This window comes from Diospyros lotus, chromosome 12 (assembly GCF_014633365.1).
Source record: "Diospyros lotus cultivar Yz01 chromosome 12, ASM1463336v1, whole genome shotgun sequence".
Lineage (NCBI taxonomy): Eukaryota > Viridiplantae > Streptophyta > Magnoliopsida > Ericales > Ebenaceae > Diospyros > Diospyros lotus.
Genome location: NC_068349.1, coordinates 5,731,366 through 5,757,883, shown reverse-complemented (window position 1 = coordinate 5,757,883; position 26,518 = coordinate 5,731,366). Strand labels below are relative to the sequence as shown.

Below are 26,518 nucleotides of genomic sequence, written 5' to 3'. Positions count from 1 at the left end.
CATAAGCCTCTCTGGACGCCTCCCGGCCCTCCAACACACATTCTTCATACTTTCTTCCTAATCAATTCCATTCTATCAGGCGCATCAATAGAACAGAACAGAACAGAACCCCTTCCCTTCAGAATTGATGTGCTCTGTCTGAAACTAATAAAGCCTTTCAGCCTCCAAACAAAGACTTTAATTAGCTTCAATCCCACATTTTGCATATCCTGTCCAGGTGAATCTTCATTAGATTTTTTTAATCTTTTTACATATATTCTCTTCATATCTCTAGAGATAGATATTATTATTATTACATGCACGACAGGACAAAGACAAGAAACATGACAGGAGGAGGCTTGACGGGTGAGGCTAAAGAGGTCACCATATGTAACAGATCGAAGAAAAGCAGCCAAAATGAGGCAATGGAATCCCAGAGAAGTTTGAAAACAAAACAAAAACCAACCCGAATAAGCACAGAAATGGTCAACTGTTGGCAGCTTGTGTGTGTGGGTATCTTGAGATCCTCAATGCATTCCAGCACTCATTCATCAACAAGACGTCCAAAAGATTCATGTACCATATACATAAATAAATTCGAGACAGCTTAAAATGGAGAAAGAACAAAACCCATCTAAAATATGTCATCAAACTAATATGGCAGCTTTACCCAAATTTTATACCAAAAATATGCCACTTTTACTTATGTAATAGTGAGATTTTCTCAAGTATATATATGAATTTGGTTGATCCAATGAGTTTTATATCTTTATCTTATAATATATTAATAAATAATTAACTACCCTTGGTGCAATAGTTCTTGTGATTATAAGATACGTAAAAAACAAAAAAGAAGAAAGATATTTATTTAAAAGTCGTAAATTTCAATCGCACAAGTTTGCCAACAAAAGAAAGAAAAAAAGTGCTTAATTATTACCCTTTTGGGATTTGGCATGTACCCACCACTATGCCACCAAATATAGAATGAGATACATTGTTCGACCTGTGGGTTAATTAGCAAAAATGTATGTAAACAGGGAACAATCAACATGATTCTTTGATTAAGGTCTTAAGTACATGTTTATCACATGCCTTGTCCAGCTTAATTCTTTTGACTTTTTGCTTGACTCCATTATTATTGACCCCCCATTCCCTCACTATTTATTTAAGTTCATGCATATTGTTCTTTTATCAATTTATTAAGTTAATATATACCCAGTAAAGACAATATTGCTTTTATTATAACTTATGGTTAGAAATCATACTAGCATGGTAATTATCTTAACAACTTTTTTTTTTTTTTTTTTTGGAGTTAGAGCCCTTGGCTCTAAATCCATTTGCAATGACAGGGACGTTTTGTTTTGTTAGAGATCTTGATAAACTCCTCATCTTCTTGGTAAATTTAAAAATCATATATTAGAATCTCGTTAAATCACAAAAATTGAAATAATAATTGTACTAAAAGAAGTTAACGACTCTATAATTAATAAAATTTTACTCGAGTTAATTACTCATGTTTAAACACTGGATAGATAAATTATAACTAATGCAAAAAATTTACTCGATTTAATTACTCATATTTTAAAAAATTATGATTTTTACATAATGAACTTTGGTTGTAAGTTAAAACAAAAATACAAGTAAATTTGATAAGTGATTTTTATAAATTAAGGTGATACATAAAATTAATAATAATTATAATAATCTTATTTAAATTAACAATAGATATTTTATTTTTATTAATTATAAATAAAATTATTATAAAATTGATCAAATTTATGTGTAAAAATAAAAGTTGGGAATTTCTAGGAGGCAAAGGGTTGATGCACGAGGAAGGAGAAAGGCACATTTAAAGCGCGAGAGAGAGAGAGAAGGGACGGAGGACGCGTTTGGCGCTGGCGTCCAGCGAGTGGAGTCCGTTTTTAGCGAAAACGTAACTGAACTGGGACCCGGGGGCGGCCTCCTCCTCACGTGCAAATTACAGAGGCGTCATCCGCGGTACATGTCATGTCTTTCTTTCACTGCCCATGGGCCATTGCCATCCTCCTCAGTACTCACCACACCATCATCATGCGATGCTCAATCAATCATTTGCTTCACGTCATCCAACGCCTCAACCAGCTTCCTTTCCGTCAATACTCTACATCTAATTACCCGAATGATGAGCCGCTCCCTCGCTCCGCGGGGGGCCTAATTAATTAACCCATACGTACGTACCCATGTTGAATTTGAGAGTAAAAAAATCGTCCTTAAAAACATGGGCCAGCACTTGTTACCACTTCTTACCAACTAAGAAATTGGCGTGAAATGCAAAATGGGTTTGACTTAAAGACAGGACCATGGGTTGATATTTATGTTTACATACTAATTTTAAAAAAAATGAAAATGAAAGATTTATAAATAGAGAATTATGGGGGGGCAAAATGAAAAATCAATTTCAATACAATGACGTTCGCCAACCCTAGAAGAAGTAGGCAATAGTGTCTGCTAATCAACTCAACTCAACTGTATTTTTTTTTTTTGTAATTACAGCTCAATTGAAGCCGAATGTCAAAAAAGGGCCGGGCGGGCGGAGGGGCGAGCCACCTCTCCAACCACCCCCCCTCTCTCTCTCTCTCTCTCTCTCTCTCCGTATAGTACCTTTGGTTGGTTGGTGGGTGCTTATATAAATGCGGGAAATGCGAAGAGTTTTTGGCAAGATCTTGCTCTCATATCTCAACGCTCAACAGCAGCAAGCAATTGTGAAAGAGGTTGCCACCACCTTTCTCTTCACAACAAAGAGCTTCCAGCAAGAATGGCAATCCTCACCGCTGCTCACTTGGCCAGCTTCTTTGGCATTCTAGGTTTCAATTCCTTCCTTCAATATTCATTAATTCATTTCCCTCTCTCTCTCTCTCTCTCTCTCACCCCGCATAATAACCGCAGCTTCTTCTCCTTTTCTCTGAAACTTGGTTTCTTCCTTTTCTTGCAGGGAACATTCTGTCATTTTTGGTGTTCTTGGCCCCAGTGTAAGCTCTCTCTCTCTCTCTCTCTCTCTCTCTCTCTCTCTTTATCTCATGCAATGTTAATCATATATGTACATATATGGGTGGCAGGCCAACCTTCTACAAGATCTACAAGAAGAAATCGACAGAAGGGTTCCAATCACTGCCATACTCTGTAGCCCTGTTCAGCGCCTTGCTGCTTCTCTACTATGGCTTTCTCAAGACCAATGGGCTTATGATTATCACCATCAACGGCATTGGCTGCGCCATTGAATCCTTTTATCTCTTCCTCTTCATGATCTACGCTACAAAGGAGGCCAAGGTACGTACCTATCCTCTCTCTCTCTCTCTTTATATATATATATATATACCCAAAAAACAAAAACTATCAAAACTTTAAATATTGAATTAATTACTGGGCCTTTTCGTACATTCCTTTTTTCATTAATTAACTTCTCATTTTGTGGGTAACTTTTAATTTCAGATATACACAACGAAGCTGCTTCTCTTGTTCAACGTAGGAGCATTTGGTATCATGTTGCTTTCCACATCCCTGCTCTTTAAAGGCCATCGGCGACTTAGTATTGTGGGGTGGATTTGCGCTGTGTTTTCTGTCTGTGTTTTCGCCGCCCCTCTTAGCATTATGGTAACCAACGAGAGAACCATATTTATGGATTTTTTTTTTGTTTACTATAATTAATGACAGCTTTATAACTATTTTAAATTATTCTTCGTAAAAATTCTAGTTATGATTTATATATGAAACATGATAATTGTTTCATCTTATGATGTTTAGAGGAACTGGAAGTTTGTTATATAGAACAGACCATCATCCATACTGTTATGGTTGGTTGTCATCCATTAATAGAAAACATATATATGTTGTTTCATGATCAGAACTTTTACGTAAATATCTGAAAATATGATTTTTTTTTTTAGCGCAAAGTGATGAAATACATAATTAAAGTTTACTGCATTGTTTAATTAATCAATAAAAAATTATAATCAAATGCTCTTATTTATGTGCAGAGACGAGTGATAAAAACGAAGAGCGTAGAGTACATGCCATTTCCGCTGTCATTTTGCCTGACACTATCTGCTATCATGTGGTTCTTCTATGGATTTTTGATGAAGGACTTCTACATAGCAGTAAGTTTCCAAAACCCTCAAAATAATAACCACCCATCTCAAGATGACCATCATTCTTAATTTCATATTCTTTTCTATATATCTAATTATTTACTTAAAAATGATGTTTTCCATCAGCAGATCAACCCATTCCATTTTAAATAAGAACTTCAGTTTTTTATTTTTAATTGGGATCGATTTTGTGCTTGTTTGTCTGCAAAGCATTATATAATATCCTAACTGATATATATCACTGAATTTTTCTTTGTTATTTCTGTGTGAGCAGACACCAAATATTCTAGGGTTTGTGTTTGGAATAGCACAAATGGTCCTGTACATCATCTACAAGGGCAGCAAAAAGGAAGCTGTGCCAGAAGCCAAGCTTCAGGATTTAACGACCGTTATAGACTTGCAAGTAGTGGAGATGCAAGAGAACGTCAAGCCAGAAGGAATGACTCCTTAGCTGTAGACGAAGTTAAAACTTATATATTTACTACCTTCCATGATCTTCATTTTGGAACCAATGCTTCCAACATGACATGAATGAATTTTGAAGTAATATAAGTCTGATGACCCTAAACTTTTGACTCGTATTCTCCGAGAAAAGCCTTGTAAACTGAGCAAGGGAGAAAAGAATGAGTATACTTTTTGGAGGAAATGACTAGGAAGGACCAATGGCAAATCAAGACGTTTCTTTACAATGATATGCAGTTTTAGATGCCTTTACCTAATCATTGTGCACCAAATGAGTGTGTCAATAGCAAAGAGCAAATGAAGAGCTCAATGTTACAAACATACAGAGATAACAAATCTCCACACACACACAGTTAAAATTGGTACTAATGAAATTAAAGACAAACGAAATAGGAGACAAAAAATTTATAGTGGTTCACCCCAAACAAGGGCTACGTCCACTTGAGCTTCAGTGAGAAGAGCTCACTCCACTAAATATATTCAATCCGATTACAATGATATCGAAACCCAAAAATAACCCTAGTTTTCTATACAACATGCTCAGAATCACTGACAAATTAAGAGCTTACCTTCGATCGAAAACAAAACCAAAGAACACAAAGGGGAAGACGAACTGTACAAGATTTACAGAGAGAGAGAAAGAAAACCCTAAAATGATAATACTCTCGGCCACCCCTCTATTCTTTGGTCTTCACCACCGAATCATCAATCTCGAGGCGCGATAAATAATGCGACTGAATGGCTGGGATTGCACACAATAAAACAGCACAGACGGCCTGGATGAGATCGTGCAAAAGGGACAGTTGCAGGGTATGTGATAAAAGCCAAAAGCCATAGGGCTTGGGCTGGCCCAAAGGCGGCTGCAGATTTGCCCTCCAGTAGGCGCCCAAAAGGAGCAGCCCACGGTTGCTGAAAATGCCCCCCCTGCCTTTGGGCCTCATTTGAAGTTTCACAAAAAAAATATAACAAACTCTACCTTGAAACATCAAATGACTAAGTAATCAGACAAAAAAATATAAGTGCAGCATGCTACAATTCTCACCTTCACAGCTCTAAATGATTAAAATGATTTAGCCATCGTCAATATGCAACAAATTCAAGCAATGCTTGAATTTAGTTGCAGTTAATACCTTGGTGCCCATATCAGCGGGATTGTTGGCTGAAGAAACTTTCTAGATGTCCACAGTTCCGTTGGCTATCATTTCCCTTACATAATGATACTTCACATCCACATGTTGGTCCTATCATGATACACTGGATTTTTGGACAGGTGGATGGCACTTTGGCTATCCGAGAAAACCATCACTTTGCTTTGAAGCAAGTGGATTTTCTTGAGAATACCTTGGAGCCATATGGCTTCCTTAAAGGCATCTGTTACAGCCACATACTCTGCCTCAGTAGAGAACAAAGCTACAAGTGGCTGTAACTGAGACTTCCAGCTGATGCAGTTTCCACCCAAGGTAAAATAGTAGGCAGTGGTGGATTTTCTGGAGTCTCTATCCCCTGCAAAATCAGAGTCAACATACCCAACAAGATCAAGTGTATCGAATCTTTTCTTAAAATTTAAACCAATGCATACAGTACCATTTATGTACCTAAGCAAATGTTTTAAGGCATCCCAACAAATTTTCCCAGGGTTAGACATATATCGACTAAGTAATGAAATTGAATATGCAAGGTTTGGCCTAGTACTTATCATTCAATACATAATTGTTTCAATTACATTTGTATAAGGGACATTTTCCATTTCTATTAATTCAGAATTGGATGTGGAACACTGTAATTTAGATAGAATAAAGTGTCCAGCCAATGGGACCATAATAGATTTACAGTTTTTCATTCCAAATTTATGAACAGATTTTACCAAATAATCATGCTGATGTATCTTAAGGCTATTGTTGCTTCTATTTCTCTCAATTTTCATTCCTAATATTTTCTTAGTATGGCCTAAGTCTTTCATATCAAAAGCTGTATTTAACATAGATTTTAACTCCTTAATCTTTGACTTAGACTTGCTAATAAGTAGCATATCATCTACATATAGCAGTAGATAAATAGGAATATCAGTGAGTATAAAATAGAAGCAATTGTCATATTAACTTTTAACAAAACCAGCCCCTAGAATAAAATTATCAAATTTTTTGTACCATTGTCTTGGGGCCTGTTTTAAGCCATACAAAGATTTTTTCAACAAATAGACATGATCAGATTTTTCAGACACAACATAACCATTGGGCTAAACCATGTAAATGTGTTCATCAAGGTCTCCATGTAAAAATGCAGTTTTAACATCTAACTGTTCAAGTTCTAAATCAAATTGAACTACAACTGCAAGCATCATACGGATTGTCTTAAATTTAACAACAGGAGAGAAAATTTCAGTATAATCTATCCCTTCCCTTTATGTAAACCCCTTAGCTACTAGTCTTGCTTTATATCTAATAGGGTCATTAGAAGACATACCTTCCTTCAATTTGAACAGCCACTTACATTGGATCAGTTTCTGATTTTCTGGACGAGGGACAAGAACCCAAGTTCTGTTGGCCATCAAAGAGGCCATTTCTTCGTCCATGGCTTGCTGCCATTTTTTACTTTCCTTTGAGCTGACAGGCTCTTCATATGAGGAAGGCTCACTGCTTCTCATTTTAATACCTGCCACTAGGGCACAAAACACTAAATCTGAGAAAGCATACCTAGCCGGTGGTCTTATAGACCTCCTGCTTCTATCTCGGGTAAGTTGATAGTTACCAAGATCTTGTTCACTACAAGAAAAATCAGTTTTAGTGACGGATTTTGTGACGGGGATGCTCCCGTCACAAATTTGTGACGGGTTTAGTGATGGAAAGCCGTCACTAAAGTGGTTTAGCGACGGTCAGAGATTATCGTCACAATTTTGTGACGGGATATCTATTTCTGTCTCAAATCAGTGACGGGATGGTGTATCCCGTCACAAAATAGTGACGGAAAATAATCTCCCGTCACAAATCAACGACGGGAGAGAGATGTCCCGTCGCAGAACTGCGACGGAACATCAATCCCATCGCAGTTTTGCGACGGGACCGACATCCCGTCGTAGAACTGCGACCGGAACAGACGACCCGTCGCAAAACTGCAACGGGATGCTTCAGTCCCGTCGCAGAACTGCGACGGGACTGACGCGTCCCGTCGCAATATCACCTTTAAAACCCCCCTCCCCTCCTTCCCCTTCCCCACTCTCCACAGACGCCCCCCCTCCCATACGCCCCCCCTCCTTCCCCTTCCCCACTCTCCACAGACGCCCCCTCCCATTCTCTCACTGTCTCGCCCCCCCTCACTGTCCGATTTTCATCTTCTTCACATTCCTTGGTTCTTCTTCTTCTTCAGTTAATTTCGGTGCTCTCAAGTAAGTATTTTATGTTTTTTTATTTTGTTTTAGTTTTAATTATATTCTGTTAGTTTAATTATAATTTATTTGTGTTAATTTAGTTATAGTTATTTTATTTTTATGTTAGTTTAGTTGTAGTTATTTTATTTTTGTGTTAGTTTAGTTGTAGTTATTTTATTTTTGTGTTAGTTTAGTTGTAGTTATTTTATTTTTATATTAATTAGTTTAGTTTTAGTTTAATTGTTTATATTATTTGTAATGCTTAAAAATTAAAATGTAAATAACTAAAATTAAATAATTAAACTACAACTAATTAATTATTTAGTTATTTTGATATGTTATTGGACTAGCAAATCCGTGCATGTGTAAATAATGTTTATTTTTTTATTTTTAAGGTTAGATATATTTTTAATGAAAAATATTGTAATTTTAAATAAAATACATAAAAAATTATATACTAAAAATAAATTTACTATTTAAGAAAGCATATATTTTATTGTCATAAGAAAATATTTAAGTGTATACATTAAAAAATTTAAAAAATTCTATTAAAAATATAAAAGAATTCTATTTAAAATATAAAAAATAAAAAATAATAAATAAAATTTTAATTAAAAATTTTAAAACTAACTGATGAAATAAATTAGATTATTATTTTTAAAATTAAAAAGGTATAGATTAAGATTATTATTTAAAATAAAACACTAAAATTGAAAAATAATATGAGAAATTAATTAGATAAATATTTAAATTAAAATATATAAGAAATGCAATATTAAAAATAAAATAAAATAAAAAAGTAAACACTAAAAATACACTACCGAATATATTTTCTTAAAAATTAAGGACTAAAAATACAAAATAAAATTTTACCATGAAAAATTATTAGTTTTTATAACAATAAATTTAACCTTAATATTTTTAATAACTCAACGAAAATAAAATAAAAAATGTAACAAATCAAAATTTGAATAATTGTTTAAGTAGTAAAGGAAATAAAAGTTTAAATTGCGTTAGTTTTATTTAATAGTTAATTTATTTTTGTGTTTAGTATGTATGTTGTGTTTAATGATTATTTTATTTAAATTAGTTTAGCTTTTATTTTAATTTTTTATATTATTTGTAATGTTTAGAAATTAAAATGTGAATTTTATTAATTGTTTATAAATTATTTCTGTAGTTATTTTGTTATGTAATTATATTAATAATATTTATTTTTTTGTTTTTAATTTAAAACAGATTTTTAATTTAAAATATTGTAATTTTAAATAAAATACGTTAAAAATAAAATACTAAAAGTAAATACAATATTTATGAAAACATATATTTTGTTGCCATAAGATTAAGTATAGACATTAAAAATAATAAATAAAAGTAAAATTAGAATATTTAAAATAATGTACGAAATAAATTAGATAATTATTTTAAAAATTAAAATGAATTTAAAAAGGTATACAATTTAATTTTTTATTTAAATTAAACACTAAAAATTAAAAATTACATGAGGAATAAGTTAGATAAATATTTAAATTGAAATATTTATTTATTACAATATTAAAAATAAAATACTATTAATGAGTAATATAATTTGTTGTTATAAAATAAAATAAGTACACTAATGGATTTTAAATTTCAAAGTGAGACATTTATAGCTAACTTAGAAAATATATTAGATACATTATTTTAACCATATTGTTCTTAATTACTGAAATCAAAATAAAATAAAAAATGTAACAATTAAAAATTATAATAATTGTTTAAGTATTAAAGGAAATATAAATTTAAATAAGTATTTAAAAAAAATTCAATTCAAACATGTAGAGTTAAGTAAAAATATTAAAATTTATCTTAATTATTTATTATCTTAATTTATAAAAAAGATGCAAAATTTATCTCAATAAATTATTTATTATTATATTTATTGTTTGTTCATATTTATCAATTACTTATGACAGTCTGAAATGATGAAATATAATTTGGTTAGTTTTCAGGATAAAATATTTATTAGGAATCGTGCCTGTTATACAATTTTTTGAATTGAAAATGAAAGCTCCGTTGCATCGTCGATGGATTGATAATCGGTGTATGCCAAGAAGGGGTGGGATCACTCCTGAATTTTATGTTGGTGTTGATGAGTTTATTCAACTTGCATTTTCTCAAGAAAGTTTCATAAGGCTAGGAGTGTTGAAATGTCCTTGTATGAAATGTGAGTGTTTGAAGTTTAAACCAGTTAATGAGGTGAAAAGGGATTTTTGTAAGCATGGGTTTATGAAAGGGTATTATTATTGGACGAACCATGGGGAAGAAATGCCAATAATGCCTCAAAATGTTATTGTAAATGAATATTATAGAGAAGATAATTTTAGAGATCAGTTTAATCCGTATGAGCAAATGGTAATGGATGCAGCAGGACCGTCACATGCGCCTGCTACAATGCAAGGAGCGTTTAGCGAAAGTGGTCATCAATCGTACAATATTGAGGAACCACCTAATGAAAGTGCAAAAGCATTTTATGAGATGTTATCTGCTGCACAATCCCCATTATACCCGGGTTGTGATGCAGAGAGTGAACTTTCTGCTGCAGTTAGGATGTTGAGCATTAAATCTGATTACAACATGCCTGAAGGTTGTTATAATGAAATCATGCAGTTTATGCAACATACAATGCCAACTGGTAATCGTGTGCCCGATGACTTTTATCATACTAAAAATTTGGTTTCTGAGCTTGGACTTAGTTGTCAGAAGATTGATTGTTGTCCAAATAGTTGTATGTTATATTATAAGGATGATCAATTTGAGAGGAGTTGTAAGTTTTGTAGTCATCCTCGTTTTAAGTCTGCAAGAAGTGGCACAGGAAAATTTAAAGAAATTCCTTTCAAGAGAATGTGGTATTTGTCCCTCATACCAAGATTGCAAAGAATCTATGCTTCAACCATTACTGCTTCGAACATGAGGTGGCACTATGAAAATCGGAGAGAGTTTGGGGTATTGTCTCACCCGTCTGATGGTGAAGCATGGAAATATTTTGATCGGACACATTCTGACTTCTCTGCTGATCTTAGAAATGTAAGGCTTGGTTTGTGTGCAGATGGGTTCACTCCATATGGTCAATCGGGTCGCCCGTACTCTTGTTGGCCAATAATTGTGACTCCATATAATTTGCCTCCTGGATTATGTTTGAAAAGAGAGTTTATGTTTTTAAGGGTTATTATTCCGGGTCCTTCAAATCCCAAAAGTAAGATAGACGTATTTTTACAGCCTTTAATTGATGAATTGAAATTGCTTTGGCACGAAGGAGTGTTGACTTATGACATATCTACAAAGCAAAATTTTATGATGAAAGCAGCTCTGTTGTGGACTGTCAATGATTTTCCTGCATATGGAATGTTATCTGGTTGGATGACATCAAGTAGATTAGCATGCCCGTATTGTATGGAAAACACAAAAGCTTTTAATCTCAAGTACGGTGGGAAAACATCATATTTTGATTGTCACCGACAATTTTTGCCAATGGATCACCCTTTTCGAAGGAATACAACTACATTTCGAAAAAATAAAGTTGATAATTCTTGTCCACCTCCTCGTTTAAGTGGAGAAAACGTATTTGGTAGAGTATGTAATGTCCCGTCTATTTTAGAACAACAAAATTGTGTTATGATCGGATATGGTGTGCAACACAATTGGACAAAAAAAGTATTTTTTGGGATTTGCCATATTGGAAAGATAATCTTATCCGACACAATTTAGATGTCATGCACATCGAGAAGAATATTTTTGATAATCTTTTCAATACAATCATGGATGTGAAAGGTAAACTAAAGATAATAGCAAAGCTAGAATGGACCTGAAAGAATATTGCAGGCAGAAGGAGTTGGAATTAGTAGAACGTGGTGGGGGTAAATATTGGAAACCTAAAGCTCAATATACTTTCACAAGAGAACAAAAGTTAAGTATTTTGAAATGGATAAAAGAACTTAAACTCCCTGACGGGTATGCATCTAGATTGGGCAGATGTGTTGATATGAAGAATGGAAAATTGTTTGGCTTGAAGAGTCATGATTGTCATGTTCTTATGGAGCGGTTACTTCCAACGGCATTTTCAGGATTACCAGATCGAATTTGGAGTCCAATAACTGAATTATGCTAGTTTTTCAAAGAAATATGCTCAACAATGTTAAGAACTGAACATTTGGAAGTTATGGAACAGAACATCCCAATCATTCTATGCAAAATAGAGCGTGTATTTTCGCCTGGATGGTTTAACTCAATGGAACATCTCCCAATACATTTGGTTTACGAAACAAAGGTCGGAGGGCCAATCCAATACAGATGGATGTATCCATTTGAACGGTAATAAATTTTATATTCATATAATTTATTGATTTTGTTGTATAGTTTATTATGTTCTTTTTCATAAATTAAAATAACTTTAAAATGATTTAGGTTTCTCAATACTTTAAAGAAAAAAGTTCGGAATAAGGCTCGCATAGAAGGATCTATTTGTGAGGCATATTTAATTGAGAAGACAGCCACATTTGGTTCATATTATTTTGAATCAAATATTCAATCAAGGAGAACGAGAGCCCCTCGAAATGATGATGGGGAGAATCTTCGCATCCACAAATTTCTATCTTCAATTATCTGGGTCGTGCAGTTGGTCCAATGAAAAAAAGATGGTTGGATGTGAATGAGTTCCAAACAGCAAAGTTATATGTCTTGCTAAATACGCCAGAGGTTGAATCTTATATTGAGTAAGAACCCAAAATTAATTATATTAATATATTTATGACTTCATATTAATAATTTTGTTCATATTATGTTGATATATATATTTTAATGTTTCAGCATGTACACAAACATGTTACGTGAATTATCGCCAGTAATCAATGACGAAGAATTAAACAAACAAATCGAGGAGCATTTTTGTGTTTGGTTCCATAATCATGTAAGTTTGTAAAGTTTAAGATATTTCTTAATTTAATATTAATTATGTATACATAAATTGATGAAAATATTTGGTTAGGTGAATTTGAGTGGCGAAATTATTGCAGACCCACTTATTTAGAGCATAGGGTGGGGGCCAACTCCCAACGTGAAACATTGGCCAATGTATTTCGTCAATGGATACAAATTTCATATTGTTGAATGGAGTCAGAGTAGGTCGACAGAAAATTATGGTATTTGCGTGTCTGCGTCAGGAGGTGGAGCTTCACATATGAATTATTATGGAAAACTTATAGACATACTTGAGTTAGAATATGCAGGCTTACCAATAAAAAGAGTAATTTTGTTCAAATGTGAATGGTATGATCTAAGTCCACGAGGAACTAAAATTCATGATAAATATGGAATTGTAGACATTCGATCATTAAGAAGATATAAAAAATATGATCCATTCATATTTGCCCAACAAGCTGAACAAGTGTATTACGCGCCTTACCCTGATTACTGTCGTGAAAAAAATGGTTGGATGGTTGTAATTAAAACAAAGGCACGAGGTACAATAAATGCTCCTGAAGCTAACATGGAAGAGCCTTTTCAAGAGGATGAAATATTGCAACGGCCTGTAATTGATGTAAACATTGACCTTGGAGGCACTTTACAAGATGATAATGGGCTAGTAGAGGAAGTTGATGTCTCCAATATTATTGAGGAAGAAGAAAATGATATGTATGAAGAATTTGTTTCAGAAGAAGACGAGGAAGATATATTATCTGATGAGAGAGATAGTGACCAGGAAGACATTGATGAATATATAGAAGAAGATGACTGATAGTTTTATGGTTTTTTTTTTTTTTGTGCATGCTAATTAATAACCTTTGTATTTTTAAAATATGAATATTTATAATTTGTGTACCTGTACTTTTAGTATGATGACTTTGATGTTAATGTAATTTTTTTTTTCATATATATATAATTATCGAAATAGATGTCAGAACATTCAACATCTTCGGGTAAGGGAAGAGGTAGAAGTAGAACATCTTATAGGACCACACTTTCTCCAAATGCCAATTCTGGTTCGCAATATTCTTCTCTTGACTCCACTCCTGTTGTTCAATCCACACAATTCAATCTCCAGTCACCACCCCCACCACCACCCTCACAACCTTTTGCTCCCATGCCTTATCAATTTCCATATCCTGGAACCACGATGCTGCCATGGGGTTATTATGGTGTTCCACCTACTTTCTACCCACCAGATGTTGTACCACCGAGTGGCCAATATGTTGGGGGAACTTCTCATATTGCAGACAGACATTCCCCATACACATTCATGCCGACACCGCAAGGACTCAATTCATCATCTGCTTCTGCACAACACTCTGAGCCCATTCCAACTGACCCGGTTGGCATCAGTCGAGGAGATGGTCGAAAATACTTATCTTGCGATGAACAGTGTAATCAGTGAGTATCGTATTTATTATTTTAAACTAATTACTTGCAAATAAATATATATATATTTTATGTTTGACAGTTTTATCCCTGAGAGTGGCCCACCAAGCAAATTGGGAAAGATTTGGAGGGCAAGATACACCGAACCGTGGATTCATTGGGATGAAGTGCCAGAAATAATACGAAGGATGTGGCTTGAAGAATTTAACGTAAGTTAATTTATAATTCTTTATTAATATAAGTTTGTATTTAAATTCTTATATATATATATATGTTTCTTAACTTAATGTAGAAGACGTATTTCTGGCAACCCGAGGAGAATGATCGCATATGGCTCACATGGAATAAGTCTGGTAGACGAAGTTTTAGGAGCCATTTGCATCGAATTAGAAATGGGGAAAACGAAGCAATGTGGATGGATCCCGACGTACGTAAGGCACTTGATGCAAAGTGGGCAGAAGAAAGCAACAAAAAAATTGCTACACAAAATAAAAAAAATCGTGCTTCCGAGACCGGTGGGTCGCTCCACACTGGCGGGTCCATTCCATTCTCCTTGACTCGAAGAAGGCTGGTAATTACTTATGCTAAGTTATATATATTTTTTAATTTATTTAAATTATAAGTTTACTATATTATTTATTATATTATTTATTAATTTCTTATACAGGCAACTGAATTGAATCGTGAGCCCAATGAGTTTGAATTCTTCAGGAGAACCCACACTAGGAAAGATAATCAAGGAGAAGAAGTGTGGGTCGATGACAGATCTAGGGCCGTCGCTACAAGTGTGTTTTATAAATTAAATTAAAATTTTTATTTTAAAATAATTTTTTAATTCATTTACATGAATGTTTTAATTTTATAGGAAAATTATGAAAGATTGAGTACGGAGACATCTTCATCATCCGCAAGTACCGGAGAGTCCTCATCGCCTACAGTTAATGAACACGACATCTTCTATCAAGCTGTTAGTGGTCGGAATAGAAAGGGTCGAATATACGGGCTGGGCTCCCAAGCTAATTTGTTATATCCATCTACCACCAATCGTTCTAGCCAATCATCTTCACACATGTCACTAGAGTTTGAACAAATGAAACTTAAAGTCACCCAATTAACTGATGAGTTGCTTGAATCCCGGGCTGAGAATCGACAATTACGACAGTGGCAAAAACAAGTGACAGCGTGGCAGTCAGAAATGAATATAGTAATAAGTAGATTGACAAAACAATCTACTGCAGATGCTGGACCGTCGACTGTTCCAGGTGAATCTGACTCGGTAGCTGATCAAGATGAGAGTGACAATGATGAAGATGAAAATGCTAATAATAATGACGATTGATTGTAGTGGAATGTTGTAAACATTGAAGTAAACTTGGGTAATCTTAATATTAATATTAAATTTTAATTTTCTTTTTAATGTTAAATTTGTTATATTTTTAATGTGAACGTGGGTAATATTAATTTTATTTAATGTTATTTTTAATATTTTATTTAAATTTTTAAAAAAATTGTTGTTATTTTCAATTTTTTTATTCTTATATAAGAAAATATTAATTTTAATTTTAATTTTAATTTTAATTTTAATAAATATAAATTTAAAAATTAAAATATATTTTTTGAAATTAAAAATATATTAATTTCATAAAAATATATTTTTGATTTAAAATAATATTAATTTTCTTTTTAATGTTAAATTTCTTTTATTTTTAATGTGAATGTGAGTAATATTAATTTTATTTAATGTTATTTTTAATATTTTATTTAAATTTTTAAAAAAATTGTTGTTATTTTAAATTTTTTTATTCTTATAAAAGAAAATATTAATTTTAATAAATATAAATTTTAATTTTATAAATTTAAAAATTAAAAATTAAAATATATTTTTCGAAATTAAAAATATATTATTGATTTAAAATATTAATATTAATTTAATTTTTTTTTCAAAATTTTTTTATATTAATTTTATAAAATATTAATTATTTATTTAATATTATTTTTTTATATTTAAAAATATTTGTGACGGGTACTCCCGTCGCAGATCTGTGACGGGTAGTAACCCGTCACAGATTATTCGTTTTTATTTTTTTATTTTAAGAATTTTTGTGACGGGTAGAGCCCGTCACAGATCTGTGACGGGGCAGTACTTCCCGTCACAGATCTGTGACGACTTGTCCTGTCCGTCACAGATTTGTGACAGATTGTTCCCCGTCACAGATTTGTGACGGGGCAGTTTTCGTCACAAATCTGTGACGGGTCGTACTTTCCCGTCACAGATCTGTGACGGGAAGTATTTCCTCGTCACAGATTTGTGACGAGATGAACTTCCCCCGTCACAGATTTGTGACGGGCAGAACTTCCCCGTCACAGATCTGTGACGGGTAATACTGCCCTGTCACAGATCTGTGACGGGTAATACTGCCCCGTCACAAATATGTGACGGAACTGCTATCCCGTCACAGATCTGTGACGGGTACCACTCACCCCGTCACTAAAATTCTGTCACGCCCTCTTTAGTGACGGATTTTACCCCGTCACTAAACCCGTCATAGAAAAATTTAGTGACAGATTTTATGTTTTTAGTGACGGATTTTTCCGTCACTTAAACTGATTTTTCTTGTAGTAGTTGAGGCGAGTTATGATGCTCCACCTCAATCTCAGTTTCACCATTTTGTTCCTCATGATCAGAGGTCTGGTCTAAGTTTGATATAGGTGATGGATCACCTTCAGGTTGAGGTTCTAGTATAACTGGAACATTAGGAGGGTTGTCATCTATAACTTGGTGTTCCACCTTTATTTGGGTTCCTCCTGAGTTGATGAAATTATCTGTGTCACTATGTTAATTGGATTCATCAGTTTTAGATAATTTGCAAGGGAAGACTACTTCATTAAATATAACATCTCGGCTCATGATAATTTTAACACCCTTAGATTGTCTTTCCCATAGCTTATAACCTTTAGTTCCTTCCTGATACCCAATAAAAACACACTTTATGGATCTTGGTTCCAATTTTTCTTCTGACTGGTGAGCATAGGCTTCACAGCCAAAAGTTTTTAAGTAGTTGAAGTTTAATTTTCTTCTAGTCCATTTTTCTTCAGGGCATTTAAAATTAAGAGCAGTTGAAGGACTTCTATTTACTAGATGTGAAGATATTACTAAGGCCTTTCCCCAAAAGGATTTAGGCAAACCAGATGTGAACAAAAGGCACCTCACTTTTTCAAGGAGGGTTCGATTCATCCTTTCAGCCACCCCATTTTGTTGGGGTGTGTTCCTAACAGTCTTATGCCTATTTATTCCTTGGGAGTTACAATATTCATCAAACTCTTTATTACAGAATTCTAACCCATTGTCTGTTCTAAGAGTTTTGATTTTCCTATCAGCTTGGTTTTCTATTAAGATCTTCCATGTTTTGAACTTCTCTAAGGTTTGATCTTTAGTTTTTAATAGAAAAAGCCACACCTTCCTAGTAAAATCATCAATGATAGAGAGAAAATACATGTTGCCACCATGGGTGGGAACCTGGGAAGGTCCCCAAAGATCTGCATGTAAGTACTCAAGGCATGCCTTTGCCAGGTGAGTTCCCTTATGGAAACTCATCCTGTATTGCTTGCCTAGCACACATGGTTCACAGAAACCGAGGGTCTCAGCAGACACTGGACTAAGGTATCCTTGGTTCGACAATGCCTGCAAACCTTTCAGGCTCATGTGACCAAGCCTCAAGTGCCATAGATTTGTCTTATCAGTGTTAACATAGCATGTAGAGTTTGATATAACAGAGGAATGAAAGCAACCATTTAAAACATATAAGCCATTTTTCTTTAAACCGGTTAGGATTAACTCTTCTTCTTTAAAAACATTCATAGAACCATTTTCAGCTATGTATGAGAATCCTAATTCATAAAGAGTACCGAGAGAAATTAAATTTCTTTTAAGGTCTGGTACATATTGTACATCAGTGAGTGTTCTTACTTTGTTGTCATGCAACTTAAGAGTTATGTGACATTTACCCTGAACACTACATGAATGGTTGTTTTCCATATATACTATTCTACTTTCTCTGTTATTAAAATTGTGAAACCAGTCAATATTAGGACACATATGAAAAGAACAGCCAGAGTCCATAATCCATTCATTTTTAACAGAATTAACAGATATATTAAGCACCTCAGCTAAACAATTAGAACTACTAGCTGCTACTGTTACATTACCCCCTTGCTTTTATTTTTTCAAAAAATCATGACAGTATTTCTTTATATGTCCTTCTTTCCCACAGTGGTAACACTTCCATTTTTGTTTTTGCTTTCCCTTCTTATCTTTCTTTTTTCCCTTCTGCCCTGACCCATTAAGTTGTTCAGTATTCACAGTATAATTTCTTTTATCAGCATTTCCTTTTATAAACAAATTGTTGCCCGTTTTCTCAGATGTGCTAAGTTCTAGTTCTCTAGCCTTTATACCAGAAATAACAAGTTTCATACTAGGGACTATACCAGTATAACGTAAAGCATGCTTCACTACATCATAATCATCAGGTAGAGAGTTTAACAAAATCATGGCTTCACTAGTATCACCTAAAGCCTGATTAGTACCTCTCAGTAACAAAGTAAGTTTAGTAAATTCATCTATGTTTTCATCCATAGATTTAGAGGTATTCATCTTAAAGTTAAACAACATGCCTTTTAAGTAAACCAAATTTGGAGCAGACATAACAGAATATAGAGATTCTAATTTATTCCAAAGATCAAGGGGTAGAGATATATCGTCAACCTTACGGATTACAGAATCACCAAGATGAAGAAATATCAGATTAAACGCCTTTTCTCTGATTTCATCAGTTCGAGCCAGCTGCTCAGGTGACTATTTTCGGTCGTCTGGCTCGAGTGCTATAAGCACTTTGTGATGAGAGAGAAAAACCCTCATCTTCTTTTTCCAACTTCCGAAATCCCATTTTTTATCGAATGTACCGATTTCAGATCGGGTTGTTGTTATTTTCGTGATGCACAAAAAATACCCAAAAAATAAACCCTAGATTACTGACTGAGACCTGTACAGTAAACTCCCGCTGACAGGGTCTTTTCAGAAAACCCTAGGATTTTTTAAAACAACATCGACACAGAGAAAAGAAATGAAACCCTAGATTTTGAAGAAAATGAATTGAACACGATTTTGACCCAAAACTTTTGATACGAAAACCAGAGGCTCTGATACCACTGTTACAAACAAACAGAGATAGCAAATCTCCACACACACACATAGTCAAAATCGGCACTGATGAAATTAAAGACATAAACAAAACAGGAGGCAAAAGATTTATAGTGGTTCACTCCAAACAGGGGCTACGTCCACTTGAGCTCTGGTAAGAAGAGCTCACTCCACTAAATATATTCAATCCGATTACAATAAAATTAAAACCCAAAAACAACCCTTATTTTCTATACAACATGCTCAGAATCACTGACAGATTAAGAGCTTACCTTCAATCGAAAACAAAACCAGAAAACACAAAGGGGAAGACGAACTGTACAAGATTTACAAAGAGAGAGAAAGAAAACCCTAAAATGATAACACTCTCGGCCACCCCTTTATTCTTTTGTCTTCACCACCGAATCATCAATCTCGAGGCGCGATAAATAATGCGACTGAATGGCTGGGATTGCACACAATAAAGCAGCACAGACGGCCTGGATGAGATCGTGCAGAAGGAACGGCTATAGGCTATGTGACAAAAGCCAAAAGTCATAGGGCTTGGGTTGGCCCAAAGGCGGCTACAAATTTGCCCTCTAGTGGGCGCCCAAAAGGAGCAGCCCACGGTTGCTGAAAATGCCTCGCCTTTAGGCCTCATTTGAAGTTTCACAAAAAAATATAACGCTCAATTTATGGGTTCTTCAATCATCTAGTACTTGAAAGATTATTACTCTCATTTGGAACTTAAGCTACTGATAAGGCTCTATGTTCTGAAGTGTGGTGGCGAATCACATTCCCATTGTCATTCGGCATGCTAAAGTGATCCATATTCCAGGTAGCATTAGACTTCTTGGAACCTACAAAACCAAATATATGACCTGTACTTGGAATAGAAATTATTTTTTATACCTCCAATTCTTGTTTTCCCCTGTTGTAATTTGTATATCAAATATTTATGGAACTGGTTCTGTGGAATATTCCTGAGCTTCAATGCCCGGTTGTGACATGCTCTGCTTACCTTCTACCCAAGTTTTTGGTCTGTTTTATTTGACTTTCTCAACCTCCAATTTTTATTTTAATTTTATATTTTCAGTAGGGATATAGCATGCAAAGTTGGATTAACATCTGTGGAGCAGAAAATTGTTTCAAAAGCTTGATTGAGATATGTCAAATATTAAGTACATCATTATCCTGGTACATGTTTGATTGTGTCATTGAGTTTATTGTCTCTGATACGTTGAACCATTTAATATGGAAAAAAGTGGGTGTACTCAATTTATGACTGCAGTTCACTTTTGGTCTCGTGGAAGTTTTCTGTTTCTTTATCTACGACTAGAGATTCTAACTTCCCTAACAGTCTCCATTTTGTGTTCTCTGTTTGGTGCAAATACAGACAAGAATCCGGAGAGGCAGAATTTTTGCTCATGTTCCATCATCTGAACTGGGAGGCAGCTTTGTGGCTTTCATGCAAATGGGAAAGCATTTCACATTTTTGGCCTTCCATTATATTGTAATTGCTATGTAACATTCTAAATGGCACCCATGATTCGCAGTTTGAGTTTCCTACCTGTAAATTGTTTCTGCTGCTGCTGATATTGTAATCATTTTTCTATAGGCCAAACCAAAATTCGTACCGTGACTATTCTTTTTCCCGTCATAGAGTTGGTTGACTTTTCCTCTTTGGCTGTGGTGTTGTAAGTTGTGCAGATGGGGTGTGTGTGTGAGAGAGAGAGCACTGTGGGTTAATTGTAACTATGATAAATGGACTGAAGTTGTATTGTGTGAATAAATAGGCAAGGAAACTGTGATAATATTCTTGGATGATTTAATTTTCGAACTCTCTGGACCTAGTCTAACATGCTGAAGGAAAAAGTCTCTAGTATCATCCGTTAAGTTTCGGAGGTAACTGTGAGTGTTGAAGTTATTAACCTAAAGAAACAATATGGGACGGTTAACCTACAAATGAGCTGACCTTTTTGATTTTTACTTTTGGTTGTTTTTTTTACCTTAAACAAATATATAAAAATGTATCCTAATTCCTAAGGTGGTCTGGTTGAGTATGATTTTCGTAGCATAAGGAGGTCCCAATTGTCATTTAAGGGCTGGGGTTGCTCCTTTGTCGTAGCCTTTGTTTGAGGTTTGGCGGCTCCGTCATGCTATTGCTAGCGTCGTCATCAATCCTGTTTTTATTAGGCACGTTGACATACATTTGTGGCCGCATGCATGTAGGTATTTGGCATCTGTTTTCTAATTAAGATCCCAACTTTTTTAACCAATTTTATTTTTTAAGTTTTTGGGCACTTATTTAATTAATTACAAGTAATTTATAAATTATTGTATGTATCTAATATTATACTAGAAATGTAATATGATTCGTTATTAAGAACTTTTGAAAGTCGCCCAAATCGTGCACAGATGGACAAATCGATACAAAGTCGATATATCCCCTAAATAGTATCTATATATATATTATAATAAAATAGCCGTCAAAATTTTTCCCGCCCATTTTCAGTTACTATTTTGATATTTTATTATATTTTTTAATTTTTTTTGCTTACCCGAAATAGAATTTTTATAGATTATTAATTAAGTCTAGATTTGTGAAAAACGTATAGTTCTTGGAATACGTAAATGATTTTTTTATGGTTGAATAATATTTGGAGAATGTGTAAGTATGCTGGTATATGAAAAGACAAGATCTAATCTATATTATTAATTTTTAAATATTAACTTAAAATTTTAATTAAAATAAATTATAGAAAAATGAGACTTTTTTAAATCGGGAGAAATCTTGAGATATCAGTTAATACTGCCGAATACCGACTGCCAAGTAAATTTTTTATTTTATTTTTATTTTATATATAGTTTAATTAATTTAAATTTATTTTTTTATAATTTTAAATGTTATAATTTTATTTTTTAACTTTATTTTTTTTATTACTTTCTTAAAAATGTGACATGTCTTAAATGTGATAATTGATTGCTATAGGGAATATGTAAAGTCATATATGAATAATCAATTTTAAAATTTTGATTATTATTATTTATATAATTAATTGATTATGTAAATTACCTTTATTTTATATATAGTTTAATTATTTTAAATTTATTTTTTATAGTTTTAAATGTTATAATTTTATATATAGTTTAAATGTTATAATTTTATTTTTTAACTTTATTTTTATTTGTTGTTTTCTTAAAAATGTGACATATCTTAAATGTGGTAATTAATTGTTAGGAGAAATATGTAAAGTTATGTATGTATAATTAATTTTAAAAATTTGATTATTATCATTTATATAATTAATTAATTATTTAAATTATCTTTATTTTATGTAGTTTAATTAATTTAAATTTATTTTCTTATAATTTTAAATGTTGTAATTTTATATATAACTTAAATATTATAATTTTATTTTTTAACTTTATTTTCTTTGTTGCTTTCTTAAAAATTTAATCTATCTTAAATGTGGTAATTGATTGTCAGGAGAAATATGTAAAGTCATATATAGATAATCAATTTTGAAAATTTGATTATTATCATTTATATAATTAATTGATTATTTAAATTATTCTTATTTTATATATAGTTTAATTAATTTAAATTTATTTTTTATATTTTTAAATATTATAATTTTATATATATTTTAAATATTATAATTTTACTTTTTAACTTTATTTTTTTATTATTTTCTTAAAATTTGACTTGTTTTAAATGTGGTAATTGATTGTAAGGAGAAACATGTAAAGTCATGGATAATCAATTTTGAAAATTTGATTATTACCATTTATAATTAATTGATCATTTAAATTATCTTTATTTTATATATAGTTTAATTAATTTAAATTTATTTTCTTATAATTTTAAATATAACTTAAATGTTATAATTTTTTTTTTTTTTACTTCTTTAAAAATTTGACCTATCTTAAATTTGGTAATTAATTATTAGGAAAAATATATAAAGTCATGTATGGATAATCAATTTTGAAAATTTGATTATTATTATTTCTATAATTAATTGATTATTTAAATTATCTTCATTTTACATACAATTTAATTAATTTAAATTTATTTTTTATAATTTTAAATGTCATAATTTTATTTTTCAACTTAATTGATTAGTGTCATTTATTTAATTCTCCTTTTTCCCATTGGTCTACTCCGAAGATGTGCTATATGTTGGACTTGGGGAAATTAAATACAAATTAAATTTGTGTTTTGAAAATTATGTTAAGTAAGAATCGGATTGTGTGGCAAAGCGTGGGAAAAAAAATGGAAACTTAATGGTGACATGTGATTTGATAAATTGAGAGAAATAAGAGAATTTGAAGGAAGAAAAAATAATAAAAGAAAACAAATATATCTCTCTCTTCTTCTTCTTCATTCCCGTTCAACACTTTCATTTCCTCTCTTTTTCTCTCTCAATTCTTCTTCTTAAATTTTCTCTTATTCTTTACTTTTATTTAGTAAATTTTAACTGTATTTTTTTATCCAGATTGGTCTTCTGGTGTAACATAGCACCACTATTCTGTCAAGTGAGTGATATGAATGCAACTAGGAAAAATTAAGCCTTGAGGATTCGTGTAGTACGCACATATGAGACAAATACACGTGAAAATTAAAAAAAAAAAAAAAAGACGTCTACTCTTGAATGCATATATTAGAACAAAGAGGTTGGTTATCATTTATTCTTTTTTCCTGTTATCGTGTAATTTTTGTACTTTTTTACGCATTGCTTATTGTATTACATGTTAATTTAGGTTTATTTTTTACATGATTTCGGAATAAAGTTATGTGCTTTTTATTGTTCGTCTACCATTGAATGTATATAAGGAAATCTTTCAAAATTTGTAATCCTTTTGTTGTATTCTCATTATTGTAACACGATTATTTTGTTTATTTTTTACTTCTTTATTGTGATTTTCATTTATTGTAACTACTAAATTATATAACTTTTGCTTTAACGATTTTATTTTTTTTTACGATATCCATGCATCGCATGGGTGATCTACTAGTTTGTTAATTAAGATATAGGATAAAAAAAGTGAAATACGACACACATTTTAGATAAAAATATTTTTCATTATATTTGTTAAATTTTTTTGACAACCCACTAAAAAGAAGTCACGTGACTTCATACTTGAGATTATTCAGATAAATTTATTTTTTCTCTCTAAATAAATTTATTTTGAACCTTATAAAAAATAAAAAATGACCTATATGCCCCCTAATATATTCTAAAAAATTTAACAAATAATTTGATAAAAATTTTAAAATACTTCTCAATCTTATCTTAATTTTTTTATATTTTAATTCATAAAATATTTTAACAATTGCCTAATGTAATATTGATCGTGAGATAGAGAGGCTGCAGAGAGCATGGATGGGTTTAAGGGCATAGCCAAGCGAGGCTTCCCCGGGCCAGATCTTAATTTTTTTATATTATTTTTAATCTAAATTCAACTCTCAAAATTAATCCAAAATTATTGTATTAAAACTTAACTTAAATAGGCCAATGGTTCAAATCCACTAACTCTTTAAGTCTTAATCTGTTTCATTTTTAAATTTATCCAATTTCTTGCTTTTTTTCCCAATTCTCACTCAATTTTCTGTCTTCCGGTCACTACTGTTAAGGCACGTTTGATTGCCTATATTTTTCATGAAAAATGATTGTTTATATAAATTTTCACTTTTGTAGTATTTGATTAGCTAAATTTTCCAGAGAAAGTAAGTTCTAGTTTTCGGTCACGTGATGTAAATTTCTTGCTTTTGCTGGAAATGGTTTTCCAGGGGGGCTAGTTTTACATTTCTAGGGAATTCACTCACCGCTTCACTCATCGTGACACAGCACCGGCACCCAAATGCATTGCTTGTCCACCTCAATTTCTCTAGAGTTTTCGTCTCTTATTCAAGCAGGCTTCGTCCCATTTTTCTTCATCTCCATCCATCGCCGAAGTCGAGCCTCGACTCGAGCTTCGTCGCCATCTCCAACTTCCTATAAGTTGTCATCCACCGCCGAATACGAGCTCCGTACTGGGCTTCGTCACCATCTCCACAAAAGACCAGCTCTGACTTCGTTTTCATGGCCATCTCCGCAGAAGACCATCTCCGATTTCAAGTTTCAGAGTGGTGTATTCACACTGACGGAGCGAGAGAGTGAAATAGCAAGAAAGAGAGAGAGAGACTCATAGTGACGATGGTGCGACAGCGTTAGCGGTGGTGAGGACCTTGTCACCGACGGCAACGGTGGAGATGAGCGTGTCGGGGTAGTAGGCGACAACGTTGCAGCTGACCCAGATGGCGATGGTAGGGTTGGAGGAGCCGATGGCGAGGACCTGGTTATTGGGCACGCTGACGACGACTCGCCGTCGTAGAGCCGAACATCGCTGATCTTCGGCACCTTTAGAAATGCCAAGCAACAGTAATGGCGAGAGAGAAACGCAGGAGGGAGACAGAACGGTGAGAGAGTGGGTTTGGGTTTATTTTTATTTTATTGCTATTCTTCATTACAAATTAATAAACAAAGGGTGTTTATTGTTATTTTTAATTTTTTGTGATAAATACAAATGTATAGAAATAAAAAATAAAAAATCATAAATCATGTATAAATTAATAAATTTGGAAAATGAAAAAAAAATTAATTTTGGGGATTTATTTTTTTGAGAAAACGATTTAGTAAACTTAAAATATATTATTATTTTGATTTTTCTATACAATATTCAGTGCTTTTCAATACATTTTCACTATTAAATTTCATGAAAAATAATACATTTTCTATGAAAAATAATGTCTATCAAACACGAAATGCCAAGAAAATAACCAAATTCTATAGAAAATATTATCAATCAAACACCAGAAGATGGAAAATAACATCATTTTTTGGGAAAAAAATTATACCAATCAAACACCTTAAAATTTTAATTTCCAAGAATTATTTTCCCTAAAATTTATTTTCTTTCCACCCAAATTTCACCCTTGTAATCAAATGCACTCATATAGTTAAAAGAGTATTTTCT

At 32.7% G+C, this 26,518-nt stretch overlaps 2 protein-coding genes across 6 annotated transcripts in view; both read left to right on the top strand.

The window, feature by feature from the left end:
• The window catches only part of LOC127814163 (membrane-anchored ubiquitin-fold protein 3-like), an 81,463-nt gene that overhangs the window by 39,865 nt on the left and 15,080 nt on the right, over positions 1–26,518 (top strand). For 3 of the 5 annotated variants that reach the window (XM_052355458.1, XM_052355454.1, XM_052355459.1), the window contains one exon: positions 20,895–21,330. The exons of the other annotated variants lie outside the window; for them this stretch is intronic. In XM_052355458.1, coding sequence (XP_052211418.1) covers positions 20,895–20,941 — 47 coding nt within the window. In that variant the 3' untranslated portion in view covers positions 20,942–21,330. Of the gene's footprint in view, positions 1–20,894; positions 21,331–26,518 lie in introns of those variants that run through there. 5 annotated transcript variants of the gene reach the window in all.
• Positions 2,693–4,782, top strand: LOC127814161 (bidirectional sugar transporter SWEET9-like). Its single transcript, XM_052355452.1, has 6 exons — positions 2,693–2,822; positions 2,951–2,987; positions 3,075–3,285; positions 3,448–3,609; positions 3,993–4,112; positions 4,378–4,782. Exons 1-6 carry the CDS (start codon positions 2,774–2,776, stop codon positions 4,552–4,554), a joined length of 756 nt encoding a protein of 251 aa, XP_052211412.1. The 5' UTR covers positions 2,693–2,773; the 3' UTR covers positions 4,555–4,782.